Genomic DNA, 22630 nt, shown 5'->3' with positions numbered 1-22630 from the left:
TCACGGACTCGTCCCCTGAAACCCTCTGGGAACAGCTGAAGACTACCATACTGCAATCCACTGAAGAGGTACTGGGCTTCTCCTCCAGGAAAAACAAGGACTGGTTCGACGAAAACAGCCAGGAAATCCAGGAACTGCTGGCAAAGAAGCGAGCTGCCCACCAGGCTCACCTTACAAAACCGTCCTGGCCAGAGAAGAAACAAGCCTTCCGTCATGCATGCAGCCATCTTCAGCGCAAACTCCAGGAGATCCAAAATGAGTGGTGGACTAGCCTCGCCAAACGAACCCAGCTCAGCAAGGACATTGGCGACTTCAGGGGTTTTTACGAGGCTCTAAAGGCTGTGTAAGGCCCCTCACCCCAAGTCCAAAGCCCGCTGCGCAGCTCAGACAGCAAAGTCCTCCTCAACGACAAGATCTCCATCCTCAACCGATGGTCAGAACACTTCCAATCTCTTTTCAGTGCCAACCGCTCAGTCCAAGATTCCGCCCTGCTCCAGCTCCCTCAACAGCCCCTAAGGCTAGAGCTGGATGAGGTCCTCACCCGGGAAGAGACATATAAGGCAATTAAACAACTGAAAAGTGGCAAAGCAGCAGGTATGGATGGAATCCCCCCAGAGGTCTGGAAGGCTGGCAGCAAAATTCTGCATGCCAAACTGCATGAGTTTTTCAAGCTTTGCTGGGACCAAGGAAAACTGCCTCAGGACCTTCGTGATGCCATCATCATCACCCTGTACAAAAACGAAGGTGAGAAATCAGACTGCTCAAACTACCGGGGAATCACGCTGCTCTCCATTGCAGGCAAAATCTTCGCTAGGATTCTCCTAAATAGAATAATACCTAGTGTCGCCGAGAATGTTCTCCCAGAATCACAGTGCGGCATTCACGCAAACAGAGGAACTACTGACATGGTCTTTGCCCTCAGACAGCTCCAAGAAAAGTGCAGAGAACAAAACAAAGGACTCTACATCACCTTTGTTGACCTCACCAAAGCCTTCAACACCGTGAGCAGGAAAGGGCTTTGGCGAATACTAGAGCGCCTCGGATGCCCCCCAAAGTTCCTCAACATGGTTATCCAACTGCACGAAAACCAACAAGGTCAGGACAGATACAGCAATGAGCTCTCTGAACCCTTCTCCATAAACAATGGCGCAAAGCAAGGCTGCGTTCTCGCACCAACCCTCTTTTCAATCTTCTTCAGCATGATGCTGAACCAAGCCATGAAAGACCTCAACAATGAAGACGCTGTTTACATCCGGTACCGCACGGATGGCAGTCTCTTCAATGTGAGGCGCCTGAAAGCTCACACCAAGACACAAGAGCAACATGTCCGTGAACTACTCTTTGCAGACGATGTCGCTTTAGTTGCCCATTCAGAGCCAGCTCTTCAGTGCTTGACGTCCTGTTTTGCGGAAACTGCCAGGAAGTCAGCCTGAAGAAAACTGAGGTCCTCCATCAGCCAGCTCCCCACCATGACTACCAGCCCTCCCACATCTCCATTGGGCACACAAAACTCAAAACGGTCAACCAGTTTACCTATCTTGGCTGCACCATTTCATCGGATGCAAGGATCGACAACGAGATAGACAACAGACTCGCCAAGGCAAATAGCGCATTTGGAAGACTACACAAAAGAGTCTGGAAAAACAACCAACTGAAAAACCGCACAAAGATAAGCGTATACAGAGCCGTTGTCATACCCACACTCCTGTTCGGCTCCGAATCATGGGTCCTCTACCGGCATCACCTACGGCTCCTAGGACGCCTCTACCAGCGTTGTCTCCGCTCCATCCTCAACATTCATTGGAGCGCCTTCATCCCTAACATTGAAGTACTCGAGATAGCAGAGGCCGACAGCATCGAATCCATGCTGTTGAAGATCCAACTGCGCTGGGTAGGTCACGTCTCCAGAATGGAGGACCATCGCCTACCCAAGATCGTGTTATATGGTGAGCTCTCCACTGGCCGTCGTGTCAGAGGTGCACCAAAGAAGAGGTACAAGGATTGCCTAAAGAAATCTCTTGGTGCCTGCCACATTGACCACCGCCAGTGGGCTGATATCGCCTCAAACCGTGCATCTTGGCGCCTCACAGTTCGGCGGGCAGCAACCTCCTTGGAAGAAGACCGCAGAGCCCACCTCACTGACAAAAGACAAAGGAGGAAAAACCCAACACCCAACCCCAACCCACCAATTTTCCCCTGCAACCGCTGCAACCGTGTCTGCCTGTCCCGCATCGGACTTGTCAGCCACAAACGAGCCTGCAGCTGACGTGGACATTTTACCCCTCCATAAATCTTCGTCCGCGAAGCCAAGCCAAAGAAGAAGAAGAAGAAACACCATATTATATACTTGGCAAAACTATATGGGATACTATATTTTACCTGTAAACTTTTGCAAGTAGGGATCAATGTAGGGACCGACATGGGATTGTGGGGAGAGATAAGGCCAATGGGATCAGTGTGGGGACCAACACGGGGCTGTGGGGAGAGAACAGGGAATCGGGATATGTGTGGGGACTGATGTAGGTCTGTGGGAAGAGCGCAGGGGAGTGGGATTAGTTGGACTGATACAGAGCTGTGGGGAGAGAGTGGGGCAGTCAAATCATATACAGTATACAATTTCCTATAGCTAGCAATCGCTTTTTCGATATTGCTGTGGACTTGCTCGTGATAACTGAATAATTATGGAACCATGTTCATACATGCAGTTGGATGTTCCCCAAACAGACATTAAGCACACGTGTACCTGTATATCTCTTTTGGATGAACTCAATGCCTCTGTGCTTGCTTTGAGAGAGAAAACAATGATGGAACCTCACGAGCCCCCACAGCCCCTGGTGGGTGACTCTGTGCCCCCAGTCTTTGAGGCTGAGAAGCTTCAGGAGGGTGAATGCTCAGAAAATGTTTGGGGCAGATGGTGTACCTGTGCCCTTAAAACCCATGCAAACCAACTAGCTGCACTTTTTGTAGACATTTCAACCTCTCGCTACAGCGCTCACAAGTCCGTCCCCCCCACCCCCCCTTCATCACTTCAAATGGATGTCCATCATTCTGCTGCTCAAAAAGTGTAAGGTGACCTGCTTCAAGGACTATTGGCCGGTGATGCCGACATCTACAGCTTTGAGATGTTGGTTATGGAGTGAATCAACTCCTGTCTCAGGAAGGACCTGGATCCACTCCACTTCACCTCTTGTCACAACAGGTAAATAGTAAATCCTCAACTTCCTCATCGGCAGACTCCAGTCAGATGGGCAACTGCATTTCCTTCACACTGATCATCAGAAGGATACCTCAAGGCTGTACGCTTAGTCCCCTACTTGATGGCTTGTACAACTATGACCATGCAGCTAAGTTCAGCTCCAACTCAATCTACAAATTCACTTATAAATTGGCTGACTAATTGGAAATGAGGCAGAATACTGAATGGAGATCGAGAACCCAGTTGAGTGGTACCAGAACAACAATCTTGCTCTCAACATCACTAAGACCACGGAGCTTATTGTTGACTTTAGAAAGGAGAGGTCAAACCAGTCTGCATTGATGGGAAAGAAGTGGAGGGAGGCAGAATCTTCAAGTTCCTGGAAGTCCATATTTCAGAAGACCTTTCCTGGGCCCAATGCATCAAGACAACTGTGAAGTAGGCCGACCAACACTTCTACTTCTAAGAAGTCTGAGGAGATTTGACATGTCTCTTATCAAATTTCCATAGGGTGCGGTGGAAATTACACTGAAAGGTTGCATCACAGCCTGGTTTTGGAATTCAAATGTCTAGGAAGGCAGAAGGTTATGGAAAGTGGCTAATCTAGCCATGTCCATCACTGGCATTGACCTTCCATTGCAGACATCTATGTGAAGGCATTGCAGACATCTATGTGAAGGCAGCCAATATCATAGAGGATCCCATCATCCTGGTCACCACCTCATCTTAATGCTTCCTTCAGGCAGAAGGTATGGAAGCCTGAAGACCAGCACCTCCAGGTTCAAGAACCCTAACCCTAACCGTATTAATCATGGACTGCTCCAACACCACGAAAGAACTCTCAGCACCCTTGTAAAGTCTTTTTTTTTGCACTAGGGATTATTGTGAATATTTATTAACTATCATGTACTTATTGTCTCTTAATTTAATTCAGTTTGTCTACTATTATAGTTTTTCTTTGTACTGCTGCAGCATGACAATAAACTCATCAATTTTGTCTTTGTTGTGCAAGAACCATACAAAAGCTATTGTTTCTCTGTGTACATTCTGTATATGTGTGTTATAATTGTTTTATCCAAATTCGCATTATTCACAATAACCTCGCAGCATTTCAGCATAATCTTTGAAATATTAGGTAAATCAGGGGTCCAAGTTCCACACATTCCATAAATTCCCTTTTTAAGAACATTTGTTTAGTAGAAGCAAGCCTCAACAAAGAAATTCAAAGGCCAGCAACAGTTGAAGCAAAGATTGTTTTAAGAACTCCTTTGTCCCTAAGGAAGAGCGAATAACATGGAAAGGTAGGTGTGGCTGGCGAGGGCCTCCAGGCTAAAAGGACTTGTGCAGAGACCTGAGAAGGTAAGATTACATTCATTTTAGATGCAAGGCTCGACTGGAGCCCAAGTTCAGAGCTGGAGTCGATTCTGCACAATCATCCTGTGTTCAGTCCTAACCTCCTGGCGCTGTCTGTGTGGAGTTTGTGTTTTCTCACTGCGTTCCGCTCCAGTTTTCTCTCATATTCCATATTGTGTAGGCTGTTGCCCCCCACCCACCCCGTGCATTGCTGCGAATATAGAAAGCTGCCCACTAATCCTCAAGCTGAGCCATCCATGATTTCCCCATGGGGATTTTTGTTACCACACAGAAGACGCAGGGCAATCCAGAGCAGACACACCCACAGGTCGGCCAGAAGGTGTTGGGAAGTTGAGTCACTGCGAGATACTGAAAAATCTATATCTGTTTATCTTTGTGTGCAGGAGGTTACTTGTGGGGGGGGGAGGGGGTGGAGGGGGTGGGGGGTAAGGTCTATAAAATCATGAGGGTGTAGATATGATGACTAGTGACAGTCTGTTTGCCAGAGTAAGGGAATCTAAAACAAAAGGCAATAACTATAAGGTGAGGGGTGGGATTTAGAATGGACACGAAAGGACAATTTTTCACTCAGAGGGTGGAGGGCATATGGAAGGAGCTGCAGTGGAGTAGCCATGTTAGCCTCCTTTCGGAAACACTTCGATAAGAGAGACTCTGAGAGGGATAGCCCTAATGCAGTCAAGATGGACTAAAGCAGGAGGACATGTTGGGCTTGCGGGCTTGTTTCTGTGCTGTAAGAGTCTGAAAGGACTAAGCACAGCTAAACTCATCCAGAACTGCCAAATGAGGTGAGAAATATTTAAATGATCTCCCAGACGGAATATCTTTGAGTAAAATGATGTGTAAAATGGACTTATAGAGGGAAACTGCAAAACAAAGACAATTTTTAGTCCTGATGTAGGCCTCAACATGCTCATACGCACACAAAGCTGTAGCGGGGTTGTTAAGGTTATAAATCAAGGTATAATGGGTTATAGCTTGAGGTTAAAAGAAGACTCACGCACCAAGGGAGGGTATTCGACACTGGCTTTATTGGGCTGCAGCTCTGCCTTTTATAGATATCTGGCCTTGTTACTGCTGCGGTGTGGCTTGAATGAGGCCTGCTGCTGATTGGCGTGTGGCCGGATTAGACCCCCTGTGACCTGCTGGCACTGATTGGTCGATTCAACTGCTAGTCCTGCAGCCTATGGGAGCAAGCCTCTCATCCTGCGTGCTGTCTACCTGATCGTTGTGTTTGATGGCTGTTTGCTGTGTAGGCCCACGGAGTGGGCCGCAGGCTGCTACAAAGCTATAATTAGGATTACCATAATCATGAAAGTATATAAATTTGTCATTTCTACCTAACTCCTCACATTCAGCAAAAAAAAAATCTTTTGAGGTTTCATTCTGAGAACAGAAAACAACAATTACACCTGAAAGTGCAATCAATTTTTCTTTGACATCTCTGATAAATCATTCATGTTTTTAGACTGCAATGTCAGGAAAAAAATTAATATAATTATTGCCCATGTGATTGTTCACACTGGGAGCCTTTTTAGACTGCAAGTACCTGAGTGCAACAGTCCCGGGGGTTGGACATGCATTGGAGTGGATGACTGACAACAAATTTTTCCGGTACAATTTACACCACAGGCTCCCTCCGAAAGTTGTAGACGTCCTGCAGGATAAATCGCGATGCAGGAATCGACTGAAAATTCCTGCAATTCCTTTTTAGACTGCCCGTGTAGCGGCAAAGTTCCTTGATTGTGCCGTTACGTGCCTGTTGTCTCAAACCCTTAAGAGTCACAAGTTTGTGCTTTTCTCAAGTTTTATAGGGTTTATCATTTAGCAGCTTGACTGGAAAGGTTTTGCATCTGTTATTGTTGAAATGAAGAGAGGTCGATAAAATAAATATTGGTCTTTTCATTATGGAAGCCCTACAGTGAAGACAGGGTTCTGTTGAACGTGTGATCAGTTTTGATTTTCAGGCTGCACGTGCAGAGCTAGAGAAAAAGTGGATAAAAGGATTATTTCTAATTTCTGAAATCAGGTTGCACTTGCACGCAAGTGAAGAGAGAAGGTGGAATACAGGTAAACAAGAAAATCTGCAGATGCTGAGGTCTTGTGCAGCACATGAAAGAATGGGAGAAACTCAACAGGGCATGCAGCATCCACAGGAAATAAAAGGCTCAGGCCCGAAACGTCGACCACCTTTCACTTTCTATTGATGCAGCGCGACCAGCTGAGTTTCTCCAGCACTCTTATGCACTGAAGGTCAAATACATTTATTTTGCCAGAAATAGGTTTATGGAGAGATTGTTGACATTCTTTAGGAACCCACAGGACCAGAGTATTAGCTGAGTATGGCGTTGAAGATTCATCCCATCATATACATGCTGGCTGTTGAAAAGCGTATCAGTTCTTGTCTATTGCTGTGGGGTTCTGAGCTTCACGTGTACCTTTTCAATGTGACGAGAGTTTTTGCCATATGATGGAGCTGTATTTCTGACTCCCACCAAAGGAAAGAATTTCTTCCCATTTGGTCCTTCATATCCACTCAATGTGAGACTCTCATAATTTAATGCTGTTCAATTAAATGTGCCTCCTCTGCTCCCACCTATTCTGAAATTTCCCGTCCTGATCAAATTCTCCATATTCTATAGGGAAATCACATCCATCCCAACTATGGGCTAACTGTTCAGGTGCTATATTCCATGCCTTAGCCAGCAAAAGAAAGATCCCATCTTCCTGCATCACCACCTTTAGGGATCTGTGGGCATGCACCACATCCCTTTACATCTCTCGGTACACCACCATTTATTCTGAATTTCCTTGCCATTCCAATTGCATTACATCGCACTGTTATCTGGTTATGTGGGTGGATTGGAACAAACATTGTCCAGTTTTGCTGCCTATTAAATCTGTCAAGATTTTCCTCAATTTCCTGGATGTTCCTGACATTCAGAAACACAAAATTATTGAAAATGATGAAAAGATTTTAAAAAGTATTTAATTAAAATCACCTAAATAACTTCCATGATTAAATAAAATATATAAATACTTAATAGAAATTAAATCACATTTTTTGCTGAGATTGTGTTAAGCCAGTTCATTTTGGGTTGCAGTGGAATGTCCTGAAGATCACAAAATGCTAACTGTGGTTCCCAGAGTTATGTCTCTCTCACCCTTGCATCAGCACGTCCTATTTCTTGTGGGATGCATTCTGAATGAATAAGGCATGAAGCAAGCATCTTGATTATGAGTCATGTCCCCTAATTCAGTGGTGATCCTTTTTTCCTTCTTTCTCTGCTCTTTGCTTGTTCCTACCCGAAGCAGTGGGATGCTCTTCGTTATCCACAGAATAAGCAACAAAGTTAGGAAATTTTTTTTTGTATAAAGGAATTTTTAGGACAAGAAATACCCACATTAGACAAGGTTTCATTATCAAAAGTAATTTTGGAAAGGAAATTGGCTAGGTATTTGAAAAAGAAAAAAAGTTAATATTATAGAATTTACCTTGAACCCAGGAAGCACCTTGGCATAATTGACTGCATTAAACATACTGTTTAATGTTGTAGAGTAATATCCTTTGCTACTTTGCACAACTATGCACAAAATAGGAAATATCTGAGCAGTTGTAATTCATTTGAATAGCATCATAAATTGAGGGTGCAAACTTTGAGCATTTTACATTTTTTTTCAAAAACTGGGAATGTATTACAACCTTGAACATGTTCCCTTGAGGTCATTCCTTTTTATTAAAAAGAACTTGCTTTTGTTTCTAAATTTTCCATAGCTCGGGCTGGAGGTTGATTCATCGCCCACCATTGTTTGTTTACAAAATCATGCTGTGTTCCACTGGACTCTTCAGGGAAGTGGCTTAGTATTAAGCAGAATCTCTAAGGAGAGACATGGAGATATATTTTTCGGCAAGGCTTATATATATTCTAAACGTCTGCAACATTATACTCCTTCCAAATGTGTGTTTGAAGAGGTTGTCTAAATGCAGCTAAAAGCATAATTTAGCAGCATGTGACAGGCAAAAGTACACAAGATGAATTGTGAATATAAATTTGGGGCCTCTGCTCAGTTGCGTAGACATTAAATAGAAGAATGAGACAGGATCACATGAAATTGTGAAAGGGATAGTCAAGGTAGAGGCAAGTAAGTTGTTCCCACTAATGGGTGAAACTAGAACTATGGGGACACAGCCTCAAGATTTGGGGAATGGAGTTGAGGAGGAACTGCTTCTCCCAGGGAAGTGGTGCATCTGTGGAATTAGCAGTGGAGGCTGCCTCACTGAATATTGCAAAGCAGAGGAATTAAGGGTAATGAGGGAAATGCGCAGCAGAGCCGACCTAGTCCACAGCAAGAGCTGCCCTGATCTTGATCAATGCTGTTGCAGGCTTGACCTACTTTTGCTGCTTTGTATGCTCTAAACGATGGGTGGATGTGTCAGAGGGTGTTATACTAAAATTTCATGGTATCAATACATTAATACTAATCGATGCTCTTTACAGTGCAGAGTTGAGTGGCCTCGACTGACTGCTAAGGGTTCCAGGTAAGACCTTATTTATGTGATGTGGAATTTGTCATTTTCTTTTCTAACAATGTCAGGGGCTATTGCTTAACTTGTTCAGTGTTTGTGATACAGAGGTATTTATTTTTATGTTTCAGGTGCCATAATGAACTCCTCTAAAAGTTCAAGTTCAAATAATTCTGAGACTCATCAAAAGACAGATGGTATGACACATGTTCATTTACATCGCCATTCGCTATTAGAACAAATAGTCTTATGCACCAACACCCAGGAGTCCAGAAAGTTGGGATATGGGCTTACAATGTACTTCTTCCCCCAGTGCACTCACCCAAGGCATAGCAGTTAGCACAACGCCTTTTCAGCACCAATGATCGGGACCAGGGGGTTCAGACCATAAGGAGTTTGTACATTTTCCCCGTGTCTGCGTGGGTTTTCCATGGTGGCTCTGGTTTCTTCCCACTGTTCAAAACGTACCAGGGGTGTATGTTAATTGGGTGTAAATTGGGCGGCATGGACTTGAGGGCCGAAATGACTTGTTACTGAGGGTTATGTCTAAATTTAACTTTAAAAAATAAATTAACAGTTTGTATTTAGAATGCTGCCCGAGGAAGTGGTAAAGGCTGGAAAAATTGTAATATTTACAAGATATTTAGACAGGTACATGGACAAGAAAGGTGTCGGAGATTTGGGGTGAATGCAGGCAAGCCTCATGGCCATAAAAGCACAGAAATGCTCGAGGAACTCCGCAGGTCTCACAGCGTCCATAGGAGGTAAAGATATATAAATGATATTTCGACCCTGAGCCCCTAAAGGCCCATTGATCCATACTGGCTCATAGCCCAGTGACCCCATCAGTCCCTTTCCCCCTCTTGATTTCCCTGAAGCCTTGAGACATGCTTTCTCTCTCTCTCCCTTTCTCTCTCTCATGCTCATTGATTCTCTTTTGATTCTTTTGTTACTTACCAAAAGGAAGTGTAATGTACAGCAGCAATCAACAGCCATACATCTTTGAGATGTGCAATTTAGATCTACTAAATTCAGAGATGTTAACCCTACTGTACCCCTTCAAACATCCAAATTTCAATGAGAGATGGTATAAACTAACATTATAATTATAGAGTCACATAGCTCGGAACAGGAACCACAGCCAACTCATTCAAGCTGACAAAGTTGGCATTATGGGCCAGTCCCAATTGCCTGCATTTGATCCATATCCTTCAGCACCCTTCCTATATATACATCAGTCTAAATATATTTTGAATGTTGTAATTGTACCCACTTCCATGGATATTGCAGTAACACGAAGGTAGGTCATTAATAGGGGCATGTCACCATGGTTAATTAAAGTTTGCAATTTATGCTCTTGTTATTAAGGGAAAACACCCATAATTATTGAAAGAATATGTGTGTTCTTGTTTCCAGAACCTTTAGTGAACTTGTTCAGCATATCAAAGTTCAAAATTAATCCCTTGAACTGACCCAAGGCCGGGGATATATAATCACCTGGTCTTTTCTCTGAACCATTTTCCTGCTTCCACATACAAAGGGGTGATTATACAAGGAGAGTTCACACCATTCACCTCTGAGTACTTTGTTCATGTGAGAGGGTATGATTTGCAGCAGCACTTTGGAATCAGTCTCACGATCTTCTTGGTTGATTTCTGCAAGCAATTGACGCAGCTATTAAACAACAACGGGTGCACAATATTTTGCTGGAGCCTGGATATGTCTTGTTTTGGTCAAGTAGTAAGAGCCTTTGCCATCTAATACCTTACAGGTAGCCTGTGTCTTATTGTTCTGTGTCTCTGCAGAGAGAAGGGGTTGAGGAGGATTCTGAAAACGAGTTTCATTGTTGCTGACTTCAAAGGGAACCCTCTAAAGCTCCCATGTTTCTCCTTTCCTGAAGATGTTGATGAACTCTTCTCAGGCAGTTGAGTGATCAGATAGTGGATTTGTGACTGAAGGAAGTTCTTTTTCAGGATTTCAGTATTGGTGTGCCAGCTCGCCAAGGCCTAGTTATTTTAATTGGCGTGGGGTTTTATTATCAGGAGTGCAGTTGAGAATCATTTCTTCTGTCTATGTTCTCACTCTAATTGACCAGATGACCTTATTTACAGCTTATCTCCAAGGCTATGGATGCTGCCTGACCTGTTGAGTTCCTCCAGCAATTCATTGTTTATCCCCGTAGTCACCTGGTTTTACCCTCTGGGAGATACCCCCCCTCCTCTGCAACTTTGTGAGCTCCTTTTGTGTCCTTCCCAGGTCTGCCAAAGGGTCTCTGACCTGAAATGTTAACTCTGCTTCTCTCTCCAACAGATGCAGCCTGACCTGTGCAGCATTTCCAGTATTTTTTTTTAACTTTTAAGTAAAATTTAATTCAGGTTGTTCTTCATTGCAGACCACAACTGGGAAGTGAAGGCTAACAACGCAAGCTACCACACTCGGATCAAGGAACGCACCTTCCTCTGCTTTAATAGAAGGAAATATGCTGTAAGTCTCTTTCTTCCACTGGAATACAGAATGTGGAGTGACCCATAGAGAACACACATATCTATTACAGGCCCCATTTGCCCCATCAGAGTGAACCAAAAACCTGCAGATACGTTAGAGCAAAATTAATGCCAACAATTGGTCGTGGTAAATTTCAGAAGAAGAGATGAACAGCTAAACACTGTGGTCGTAGGAGGTATAATTCTTGCACCCACACCTTCACCTTCACCATGGTCCAAGGTCCCAAACAGACCTTTCAGTTGAAGCAACACTTCACCTGTACCTCCAAAGAACTCATTCACCGCATCCGTAGCACCATCTGTGGCCTTCTCTACTTCGGAGAGACTGGTCGCAGATTAGGAGATCACTTCGCCTAGCACCCCCTCTCCATCCCCGTAGCCAACCATTTCAATTCTGAGTCACATTCTCGAGCTCACATATCTGTCCATGGCCTTTCACAATACCCCACCCTGACCACCCGCAGATTGGAGGAACAACACCTCATTTTTCCAACCCCAGGGCATGAACATTGAGTTCACTGAATTCCACTAATCAGCTTGTCCTTTCCCCCCTCCCCCTCCTTAACTAGTTATTTCAGTTCCTTTCTCTCTACACCTTAACCTTCCCCCCCCCCAACTATTGTGTCCTCCCCACCTGTCATCTCCCACCTTCACCATCCCCCCTTCCCCTTTTGTTCAGACATCTCTCATGTTCCCCCACACCTTGATGAAGGGCTCAAGTCTGAAACGTTGATAATGTATCTTCAGCTTTGCTACATAAAGACACTTTGACCTGCTGAGTTTAGCCAGCATTTGTGTGTTTTTTCACTTAACCACGGTGTCAACGGAATCCTGTATTTTACCAGCTAAACATTTTCAATGCTTTTCAAAAACACATTCCTTCTGCTAATAATGGGAATGTTCTGTGGCTCCTATAGGGACCCAGTTACACTTCTTTCAGCCATCCCTCTTCAGTGTGACAGGAGCGGTGCTCAGTATTGAAGATTCAGATGGTGTGGCTTTTTTTTCCCCCTCTCACTGCTGGGTGGGGGGAAGCTGTGGCCTCAACACTCAGCACAGTCCAACCCAGGTGTGGGTCCCACCAACTCTTCCTCACCTGCGGGCTGAACTAACTCCCTGCAGGCAGTCTGACATCCGAGTTTTCCCGAAGCAGAATTCAGACCCCAGCTCCCTGTGCTCTCCCTTTATCCTCTAATACAGTCTTTGTACAAGCACTCTCTGAAATAAAAAATCTGGGTGTGCGAGGAGGAGGAGGAGGGAGGGAGAGGGAAGGGGAGAGGAGGGAGGAGAAGGAGGGGAAGAGGGAGGGAGATGAAGGGATGGGGAGGGAGAGGGAGAGAGAAAGAAAATGAATATGAGTCTAGGATGGCATTTGACACTTTTGTTGATCAGAGTCTAGCAGATTGGAATTTGCATTGACCTCAACATTGCAGTTTAGGTCAGGCCTCACTAATCTGATTCCACTGGAGTTGATTTTGCGGACGATAGCAAATGGGGTTTCCGCTGAAACCTCAAGTAACAAACCAAGAGTAGTTCCAAAGACATTTCAGGCCTGTATTGTTGACAAATGTTCCAAACGTTTTAGTGAATGCATTGGTGTTAAAGTTGTGAAGAAATATGCTTTTGACTTGACACACCTTGTGGATGAGCAGACTGAGATTCAAAGGCCCCAGCTTCAAAGGCCTGTAGCCTTCCCTTACCCTGTAATCTAATAGCATTGTTGCTTTCTGTAACTTGAACCATGGTGAGAAATACCTGTTCATTGACATCCTTATCTTTACAGAGCTGTAGACCTATATAAATAAGCCCCATATGTATAGGTGCGGAACACACCAGCAGACTATACACGTTAACCAAAATGCATAAAACATTCTCCCACTCCTAACAGATGTTCCAGAAAGAGATCCCAAGCCAGTTTTGTGTGAGGTCACCCGCCAGCCATATTCTATACTGCATCAGGCCCAAGGCTTCACACATTCATTAATGGGATGGAGAAGGAAGGTCATGGGATATGCCCAAAGGAGGGAGGGTAGGTAGGATTAGCAGCGAGAGAGGAAGGAAGGACAGTAAGGAAACATATATGTTTTGAACAGAAGCTAAATCAGTTGTGAAGGTGGATCAAGGAGTGGCAAATGGAATTTAACCCGGAGAAGTACAAAGTGTTGCACTTTGTTAAGTTAAACCTGGTAGGACTCACACAATAAATGATGGAGCCTTGAAGAAGAGAATGATCTCTGGGATGCAAGTGCAGTATATAGGGATTGGTAGATGCCAGATAAATGAATTTTCCGGTTGCTTGAGACTGCATGTGCGCGATTAGCGACCTAACCACGAGGGGGATGCCAATTTTAAGCTTGTGTATTTTTTATCCATTTATGTTTTGCAATTATTTTTTGCTGGTTGCTTGGGTCTGCCAGTTGCTTGAATTCTGGATAACGGTTTTTCCGTACATAATTCCCTGAATGTGGCACTTAGATTGTCAAGGTGGTGAAGAAGGCGTTTGGCATGTTTGTGTTCACTGGCCAGGATAATGAGTTTGAAAGTGTGGACCTCATGACACAGCTCTACAAGGCACAGGTGAGACCACACAAAGTATTGTGCGGCTTTGGTCATCCAGCTGGCGAAAGGATATCATTAAGCTAGAAAGGCTGCAGAGAGATTCACCAGGCTGTCACGAGGAGAGGGTGGATAAGCTGGGTCTTTATTCCCAGGCCAGGTGGAGGCTGAAGAGGTGACCTTACCGAGGTTTATAAAGTTTTGAATGGCACACATATCATTTTAGAACCGGAAGGGATGGGCTTAAGGCGAGAGGAGTGAGGTTTAACAGTTTCACTGAGAGGGTGTCTATACCGGGAACAAGCTGCCGCAATCCTATAAAGTGAATGAACCCTTGAAGGGGCGTGAGTTTGATTTGCTAGCAAAATGGTGACCAGCAACATGTAACTGAACATCAATTTGAAATGACAACAGAGTCAAGACTGAAGAAGTGTTCAGATCTGAAACATCAGTTACTGTATATATCTCTACCTCCTATGTGTGCTGTGAGACCAGCTGAGTTCCTCCAGCATTCCTGTGTGTTTTTACCTTAAACATTTGTTTCTTGTGTACCTGTGTGGCTGCAGCAAGAACTTCGGTGCATCTGTACACGATAAACTCCCACACTGAACTAAATGCCAGATGTGATGGAATGCGGTTTTGCAGGCATGACCTCGCTGGACTGGGCAGGCTGGCCTCTCCCCGTAAGATCCCTAATAAAGGCTGTTATTCCTAGTGTCCTCCCTCCATACTAGCCTTGGACGTAAGCCAGCAGCATGTAGAGGCACGTCTAGGTTTTCTGGTTGATAAAGCCTTTGACGACTTGCTTCATGTCTGCAGATGGTCCTTGATCGTGCCACAACACCTTGCACTCTTGAGTTCAATTTTTTTTCACAGGACAATAAAATTAAGACCTCCAAATACAACATTATTACCTTTCTACCTCGCAACCTGTTTGAACAGTTTCAACGAGCTGCGAATTTCTACTTCTTGCTTATTTGCATCCTCCAGGTAAGCTCTGTTTGGCCAACTCTTATGTGTAGTATTTGGATAACAATTAAAACAAATGACTGTGACAACAAAGGTGGAGAAAGAGTCCTGACCTGACCATTTCTACTCAAGGCAGCTGAGTCCTTTTGTTTGTTCCCTAACCCTAAAGAAGATAATCGTTGTGTGAAATCTCTAGCTTTCTTCACTGTACCCACATTTATTCACTGGGAAAGAGGAGCAAATAATGGGGTGACTAAATTCTTGTGGGAAAATTTTTCTGATTTTAAAAAGTTGAAGGAAATTGGAGAGGACATTTCCTATTGGGGAGACTGGGACCAGAGGGCACAACCTCAGTGTGGTGCGCTGTCAGTCAGAAGCAAACACGCAAAAGCAAAGACTTCATTAGACATAAACTTCCACAGAGTCAGCTGTGAGGAGAGCTGCTGTATGGCTCAGGCTTATATCCCGGAGGGTGATTGACACCTGGCAGGGTGGGGCTTTGTCTATTCCAGTCAGCTGATTGACAGCCGGCCAAGTGTTGTCTTGTCCCCATGCTCTTCAGCAGGCACAGAGATTTCCCCCTGCAGTAGGCCGGTTACCACCACGCTCAGAATTCAAAAATGTCCCTCTAGAAAGGAGATGAGGAATTTCTTTACCCAGAGGTTGGTGGATCTCTGGAATTCATTGCCAACGATGGCTATGGAGGCCAAGTCATAGGGTATATTTAGGAAGGTTCTTGATTAAGAAGAACAAGGGTATCAGGGAGAAGGCAGGAGAATGGGTTTGAAAAAGATATAAAATCATCCAGGATGGAATGGTGGAAAGACTAGATGGGCAGAATGGCCTAATTCTGCCCCTATGTCTTATGGTCTTTTATTTTGTACTGAGATAATCATGCTGTCCTGTTACCAGTAAAATTATGAATCTTTCCTGTTTCCAGGTTGTTCCATATAAACTGGAGACATAAGAGATTGCATACGCTGGAATCCGGAGCAAACGTTTTGCTGGAGGAACTCAGATGGTCGAGCAGCAGCAGTTAGCAGAAAAGAATGGTTAACATTTCAGATTGACCTGAAATGTTGACAATCCCTTGTCCTCCTCCGATGCTGAGTTCCACCAGCAGATGGTTTTCTGGCTCTGTATAAATCCTGCGAGACTGATTAAAAAGCTGAAGAGTTTCTTTGGGATTGGGGCGTGAGATTTGGAGATACCTTCCTTTTCCTCTAAATGTTCTTCCTTTCCTTTAGACCATCCCAGCTATTGCCACATTACCTTGGTATTCAACAATGATTCCACTGACCTTTGTCCTGGCGGTGACAGGAGTCAAGGACATCATTGATGATATTGTAAGTATCTCCCCTCCAAGACCAACTAACAACAGTTATCTGTATTTATATAGTGCCTTAAACGTAGTGAAATGGTCCAAAGTGCTTCATTAAGAAGATTTAAGGATTAAATGCTTGATCAAATCAGACACTTCTATACTTCAGATTTAGATTTGTTTTATTGGTAGAGCACACACATGACATCACATACAACCCAGATATTCTTTTTCCTGTGAGCCAGGCAGAATGACCACTTATTGATATTGCCAAAAAAAACTGTACACAATGTACATCTGTAAACAAATGAAGAAATGTTCGTTGTTGAGGAGTCTGATGGTGGAGGCGTAGCAGCTGTTCCTGAAATTGTTGGTGTGAGTCTCTTTCCTGATGGTAGCAGCGAGAACAGAGCGTGTGCTGTGTGGTGTGGATCCTTGATGATTGCAGCTACTCCCTGATGGCAGCGTCCCCTTTAGATGTTCTCGATGGAGGGGATGGTTTTGCTTGTGATGTCCTGGGCTGTGACTGCTACCTTTTGCAGGGCTTTAAACTCAGGGGTATTGGTGGCCCATACCAGACCCTGATGCAGCTGGTCAGCACACTTTCCACCAGACATCTGTGGAAATTTGCCAGGGTTTCCAATGTCATGCCAAACTTCTCCAAACTCTTGAGGATTTAGAGGCACTGATGTGTTGGGTCCAGGAAAGATCCTCTGAGATATGACTCCCAAGAACCTAAATTTTCTCACCTCTGATCCTCCAGTGATCACTGGATCATGCACCTTTTGTTTTTCCTTCCTGAAGTCAACAATCAGCTGAATAAGAGATTGTTGTTGGTGTACCATTCAGCCAAATTTTCAACACACTGCAGAATGGCCAACAACTGCACAGCCTCAGTGCTGAGGTGAATTGTGGTCGTCACTCACCAGTCAAAGCTACAGTCAAATTTCAGATTTATATCAGAGCACACACGTGCCATCACATACATCCCTGAGATTCTTTTTCCTGTGGGCCAGGCAGAATTTCTACTTCACGGTCGGCCAAAAAGAAAGCTGGACTCAAGAAATCATCCATGGATTACAAAGTAGCCCTGAATCATTTTGGTATTACTCCACAACCTATCTTACAGCTTGGTGTTTTTTTGATGGGAGACATTTGTAAAATATATATCAGCAAGGCATGTTTTAGAAGATTCCAAATGATGCAAAGTCAGGAAGCATCAGGGGCCAAAGGTGAAGAAAAGCATGGAGTTTGTAATATTCATCTATTTTATGAAACACTCACATCAGATCATTTAAAATTAGCTCAGTTCCCAAAATATATTTTAAAATGTTTTGAGTTCAATTACTTTTTTTTCAGTTTGCTAAATGATGTATCTTATTGTAAATATTTTCTTGCTCTTTAAGCCTCTAGTGTTTGGGTACATTTGTTTCATTTCTTAATTCTAAATGATTGCGAAGCCAAACAGCAGAGATTTTAGGATCTGATTGGCATCCTGAGTACAGTGTGGTTCATTAAAAGTCTGTATTCTATAAAAATATGTTGTAAGAAGATATCATGGCAGTGAATGAAGGAATGTTTGATGGAATTTAATAGAGAGAAATGTGATGAGTTGCATTTTGGGAGGTCTAACATGGGTAGGACCTATACAGTGAATGGTTGGAGTCTGGAGAGTGGTGTAGCGTCAAGTCAAGTGAAGTTTATTGACATCTGATTGCACAAGTACAACCTGTCAAAACAATGTTCTCCGGTCCTCGGTGCAACCAGACATAAACCACATGCAGACAAACAATACATATGTAGGACAAGTAAAGAGCAGAGGCATCCAGGAGTCCAGATACATCGCACTTTGAAAGTCACAGGTAGATAGGGTGGTCAATAAGGCTTTTGGCATATTGGCTTTCATCGGAGTATTGGTGTAGTAATTAGGAGGTCATATCGTAGTGGTAAAGCCCCTTTTGAGGTATTGTGTTCGGTTTTGGTCACTGCTGCAGTACAGATGTCAAGTTGGAGAGGAGATTGGCGAGGATGTTGCAAGGATTTGGGGCCTGAGCTATTGGGAGAAGTTGAGCAGCCTGGGGCTTTATTCCTTGGAACTCAGAAGACTGAGGGAATGATCTCATAGAGGTGTACAACATCATGAGAGAGATAGGCACAGAACATTTTGCCCAGTGTAGGGGAATGGATAACCAGAAGATACAGGTTTAAGGTGAAATGGGCTTATCAGGAACCTGTGGGGTAAACTTTTTTTACACAGAGGTGTATGGAATGGGCTGTCAGAGGTGGTTGAAGCATGTACTATGACAATGTTTAAGAAAAAATTGGACAGATACATTGATAGGATGGGTTTAGTGCGATATAGGCCAAACGCTGGCAGGTGGGACTAGTGTAGGTGGGACATTTAGTCAATTTGGGTGTTGGGCAAAAAGGCTTGTTTCCACACTGTAGGACTATACCACGATACTGAGTAAAGTTATATTTAGGAAATCAGATCTTTTAGACTCTCCCGAGTAAAAATATTTTCTGACAACCTGCTGTAGTGATGAAGGTTGAGGTTACAGATTCAAAGGGTTCAGGAGTTACAATCCTGAGCTTTCATTAGTATCAATTACAACTGGAAGTAAACACTAATCCAAAGACAGAACACCTGCCTGCAATTAGATTTGAATAGCATGTACGTTCCCTAAACTAAAAATACTTAGAGAAGAGTTAGAACAAACAGTACCTACCACTCCTTGATGTACAGGCAAGGCACACAAATTAAAGATGCAAATGTACAGGTGAGCCATGAGGATCAGGTGCGCACCTCCAACCCTTTATGCACACGCTGCACAACTGGTCCTCCTGTGCTGCCACAGATCACAGCCAGGAGTGAGCTCAGAGTAACAAAGAGAAAGGATCACGTGTGCTGCTTTTTATACCCCTGGCCTCTTTCCTCTCTGACCAGTGAGGTGACCCTCCGTGTTACACCTAATCAGAGACTCAGAGTCTGCCAGTTTCCTTCCAGCCCTTTGTTTACCCCTCCAGATCCCATCATCTGCAGTATCTCCAGATCCTGATGACCTAGAACTATAGAACCATGGAACATTACAACACAGAAAACTAGCCTTTTCGCCCTTATTATTCTGACTTGACCCACTGACCTGCACCCAGTACATAACCTCCATATCTCTCCCATCCATGTACCTGTCCAAATTTTCCTTAAATGTGAAAATTGAGCCCACATTCACTGCTTCAGTTGGCAGCTTGTTCCACACTCCCAGTACTCTCTGTGTGAAGAAATTTCCTCTAATATTCCTCCTAAACATTTCCCCTTTAACCTTTAACCCATGTCCTCTGTTTTGTATCTCACCTAACCACAGTGGAAAAAGCCGAGATGCGTTTACCCCTCATAATTTGGTACTCCTCTATTTAATCTCCCATCATCCATCTACGCTCTGGGGAATAAAGTCCTAACCTGTTTAACCTTTCTCTGTAATTCAGTTCCTGAAGTCCAGGCAACATCCTTGCAAATCTTCTCTGCCCTGTCTGTTAGTCGGAGAATATGCCTGGAACAATCTTCTTATGGGACTGTGGATACCGCAGAGTGAAAATAAACCATTTGGCCAGTCATGTCAGATGCTGGTAGGAAGCAAGGAAAAGTTTGTAGCCTGCAGGAAGCCTGTTACTGCTACATTGGCTCTGTTCAGAGGTGGCTAGATCACAGCTAACAATTGGCTTCTCTTACAGTAGCCAACACTTCTTGCTGCCCTTCCTCACTTTCAGATCCTCTGGTCTGACTGTTTGAATTTACTTTGTTAATGGTGTTTGCAGTTCTATGCAGATAAAAGCACCTTCCTCACATTAACTGTTATTGAGTAGAGAACAAAATCTGTTAAAACACAATACTGGTGAAACAGACTTTCGTGGTTTACTTTTTATATCACATAAAATCTTTTTTTCTGTTCTCTTATATGCTATTTAATCGTGGATGAAATGTTGCTCATTAAATGCTTCATGAATGCATTAGGATTTTGTAGCAATGTGTTGAAATTGATCATAATTATTGCTTAATCGTTGCAAACAATATTTGAAATGTGTCTGGTGTATTTTGTTTGTTTTTACAGGCATAAATATTTTAAACAACAGCAACAAATTTTACCTTTGTGTTCTAGGCACGTCATAAAAGTGACAGAGAGATCAACAGCAGGCCCTGCCAAGTGCTTGTGGGAAAGAGGTAAGCGATTAATCAGGACAATTTCACTGAATAATGGATATCGGAAGCTATGGGTAAGAAACTTTCCTTCTGAATCACAGCACGATTGGCCCGTCACATTCCAGAAATGGGCACACATTCCAAAGATGTAGCGCAGGGTGTGTTTCCTACTGCTGGACGTCTTTCAAACTTGTGGGTTTCTGAATTCTTATCTTTCCTTTCAGGGGAAGGTATTAGATTTTGTCGCACCATTTTAAGAAGAGCTATTTTATTTCTGTACTGTTCAGCCCAAATACTTAAAGAAAGATCATTAATAGTAGATTATTTGGTTCCCTGTGCGATTGCTGTTTGTATAAACTTACCTCTAATACACAAGCCAGTGTAACTTTAGCAGCAGAAAACAGTGTTACAGCAATCAAATGAAATTTATCCTTGATAAGTTGGAAGTGATGCATTTTGGGAGGACTAATTGACCTGCAATCCCTCTACATCTCTGGGTTTGTGGGGGGAAATTGGAGGAAACCCACACGGACATGGGGGGGGGGTGTGGGGGGAGGTACAAATTCCTGAAATAGGGAGCAACGTGCAATCTGCTGGAGGGACTCAGCAGGTCAAACAGCATCAGTGCGAGAAAAAAATGCAGTCGACGCAGTTTTGATCCTGATGAAGGGTTCCAGCCCACAATGTTGACAAATCTTTTTTTTTCTCCCTCTGAAGTTCCTCCGGCAGATCAAATGCAGCAGCATGTGATTGGCTGCAAAGAGCTTTGGGATGCCTTGTCATGGAAGGCATTATTATAAATACAAGTTTCTTTTCCTACTTTTGTAGTTTCAAGTTTACAAAATGGAAAGATCTCCAAGTAGGTGATGTGGTTTGTCTGAAGAAGGATGAGTTTGTTCCAGTGAGTGACATTTCAAAGATATAATACATTCTTTACAGAAATAGATTTGAAGTATCTTAAAGAGAATTCATGTTTGTGGTTCCCCTAGGCTGATCTCTTCTTGCTGTCCAGTTCAAAGCCAAGCAGTCTGTGTTATGTTGAAACTTCTGAAATAGATGGGTGAGCATTTATTGATTGTTCTTTTGATTCAATTTCCCTGCATGCATTGCGATGGAATTTTACTGATACTAACGTTGCTGTCAGGGATATACCCATGATGGTAAAATTAAGCTGTTAAGGTAGTAGATTGGTTTCAAACTCTTTTTTCTAGTCGACTGGGCAGATAATGGCATCAGAACCTGTCACTGTGTTGATGACTTTCCAGTGAGTGACAAAACCTGATTGTTTGTTTTAAATTGGACACTTTTTATCCTCTTTTTCTACCAAATCCAATTGACGCTTTGGGTTGGGAAACCTATCTATCAACTAAATGCAGTATTACTAAGTTTTCAACTTAGAACCATAGAACACCACGGTACAGTCCCATCGATCTGCTCTTGGACCATCACCCTCCATACCCCTCTCATTCAGGTATCTATCCAAATTCTTCTTAAATGTTGAAATCAATCTTGGGCATCTGCCTACAGTTTGCTCGTACCTTGATGAAGGGTTCAAGCCCGAAACGTTGGTTATGGCCCCTGCCTACATTTTAATTATACCTTGATGAAGGGCTCAAGCCTGAAACGTTGGCCATGTATCTTTATTTTTGCTCTATAAAGTACGCTGTTTGACCTGCTGAGTTTCTTCAGCCTTGTATCTTTACACACGGTTGTCAGCAGAATCACAAACGGCAATGAGGAAGCGTACAGGAGGGAGATAGAACAGCTCGTTGAATGGTGTAACGACCACAACTTTGTGCTCAATGTTAGCAAAACTAAGGAGATGATTGTGGACTTCAGGAGGAAGTCAGTGGAACATGACCCAGTCCTCATTGAGGGCTCAGTAGTGAAGAGGGTCAAGAAATTCAAATTCCTGGGTGTCAACATCTCCGAGGATCTATCCGGGAACTTCCACTTTGATGCAATCACAAAGAAGGCTCACCCAGCGGCTATA

At 43.6% G+C, this 22630-nt stretch overlaps 1 protein-coding gene across 7 annotated transcripts in view; it reads left to right on the top strand.

The window, feature by feature from the left end:
- LOC138758982 (phospholipid-transporting ATPase IC-like) overlaps nt 1-22630 on the top strand; it is a 98818-nt gene that overhangs the window by 7919 nt on the left and 68269 nt on the right. For 5 of the 7 annotated variants that reach the window (XR_011354565.1, XM_069928701.1, XM_069928697.1 and 2 more), the window contains exons 2-9: nt 9067-9107; nt 9224-9289; nt 11485-11576; nt 15029-15142; nt 16369-16467; nt 20597-20658; nt 21466-21538; nt 21627-21697. Coding sequence is in view for 6 of the 7 variants with exons in the window: in XM_069928701.1 (XP_069784802.1) it covers nt 9232-9289; nt 11485-11576; nt 15029-15142; nt 16369-16467; nt 20597-20658; nt 21466-21538; nt 21627-21697 (569 nt within the window). In the remaining variant the exon portion in view is untranslated. The remainder of the gene's footprint in view (nt 1-9066; nt 9108-9223; nt 9290-11484; nt 11577-15028; nt 15143-16368; nt 16468-20596; nt 20659-21465; nt 21539-21626; nt 21698-22630) is intronic. The other 2 variants (XM_069928700.1, XM_069928699.1) reach the window with 1 other exon arrangement.

The sequence above is a fragment of the Narcine bancroftii genome, chromosome 3, assembly GCF_036971445.1.
Source record: "Narcine bancroftii isolate sNarBan1 chromosome 3, sNarBan1.hap1, whole genome shotgun sequence".
Classification (NCBI taxonomy): Eukaryota; Metazoa; Chordata; class Chondrichthyes; order Torpediniformes; family Narcinidae; genus Narcine; species Narcine bancroftii.
The sequence above is the reverse complement of the archived record's forward strand: the minus strand, read 5'-3'. Positions and strand labels throughout refer to the sequence as shown.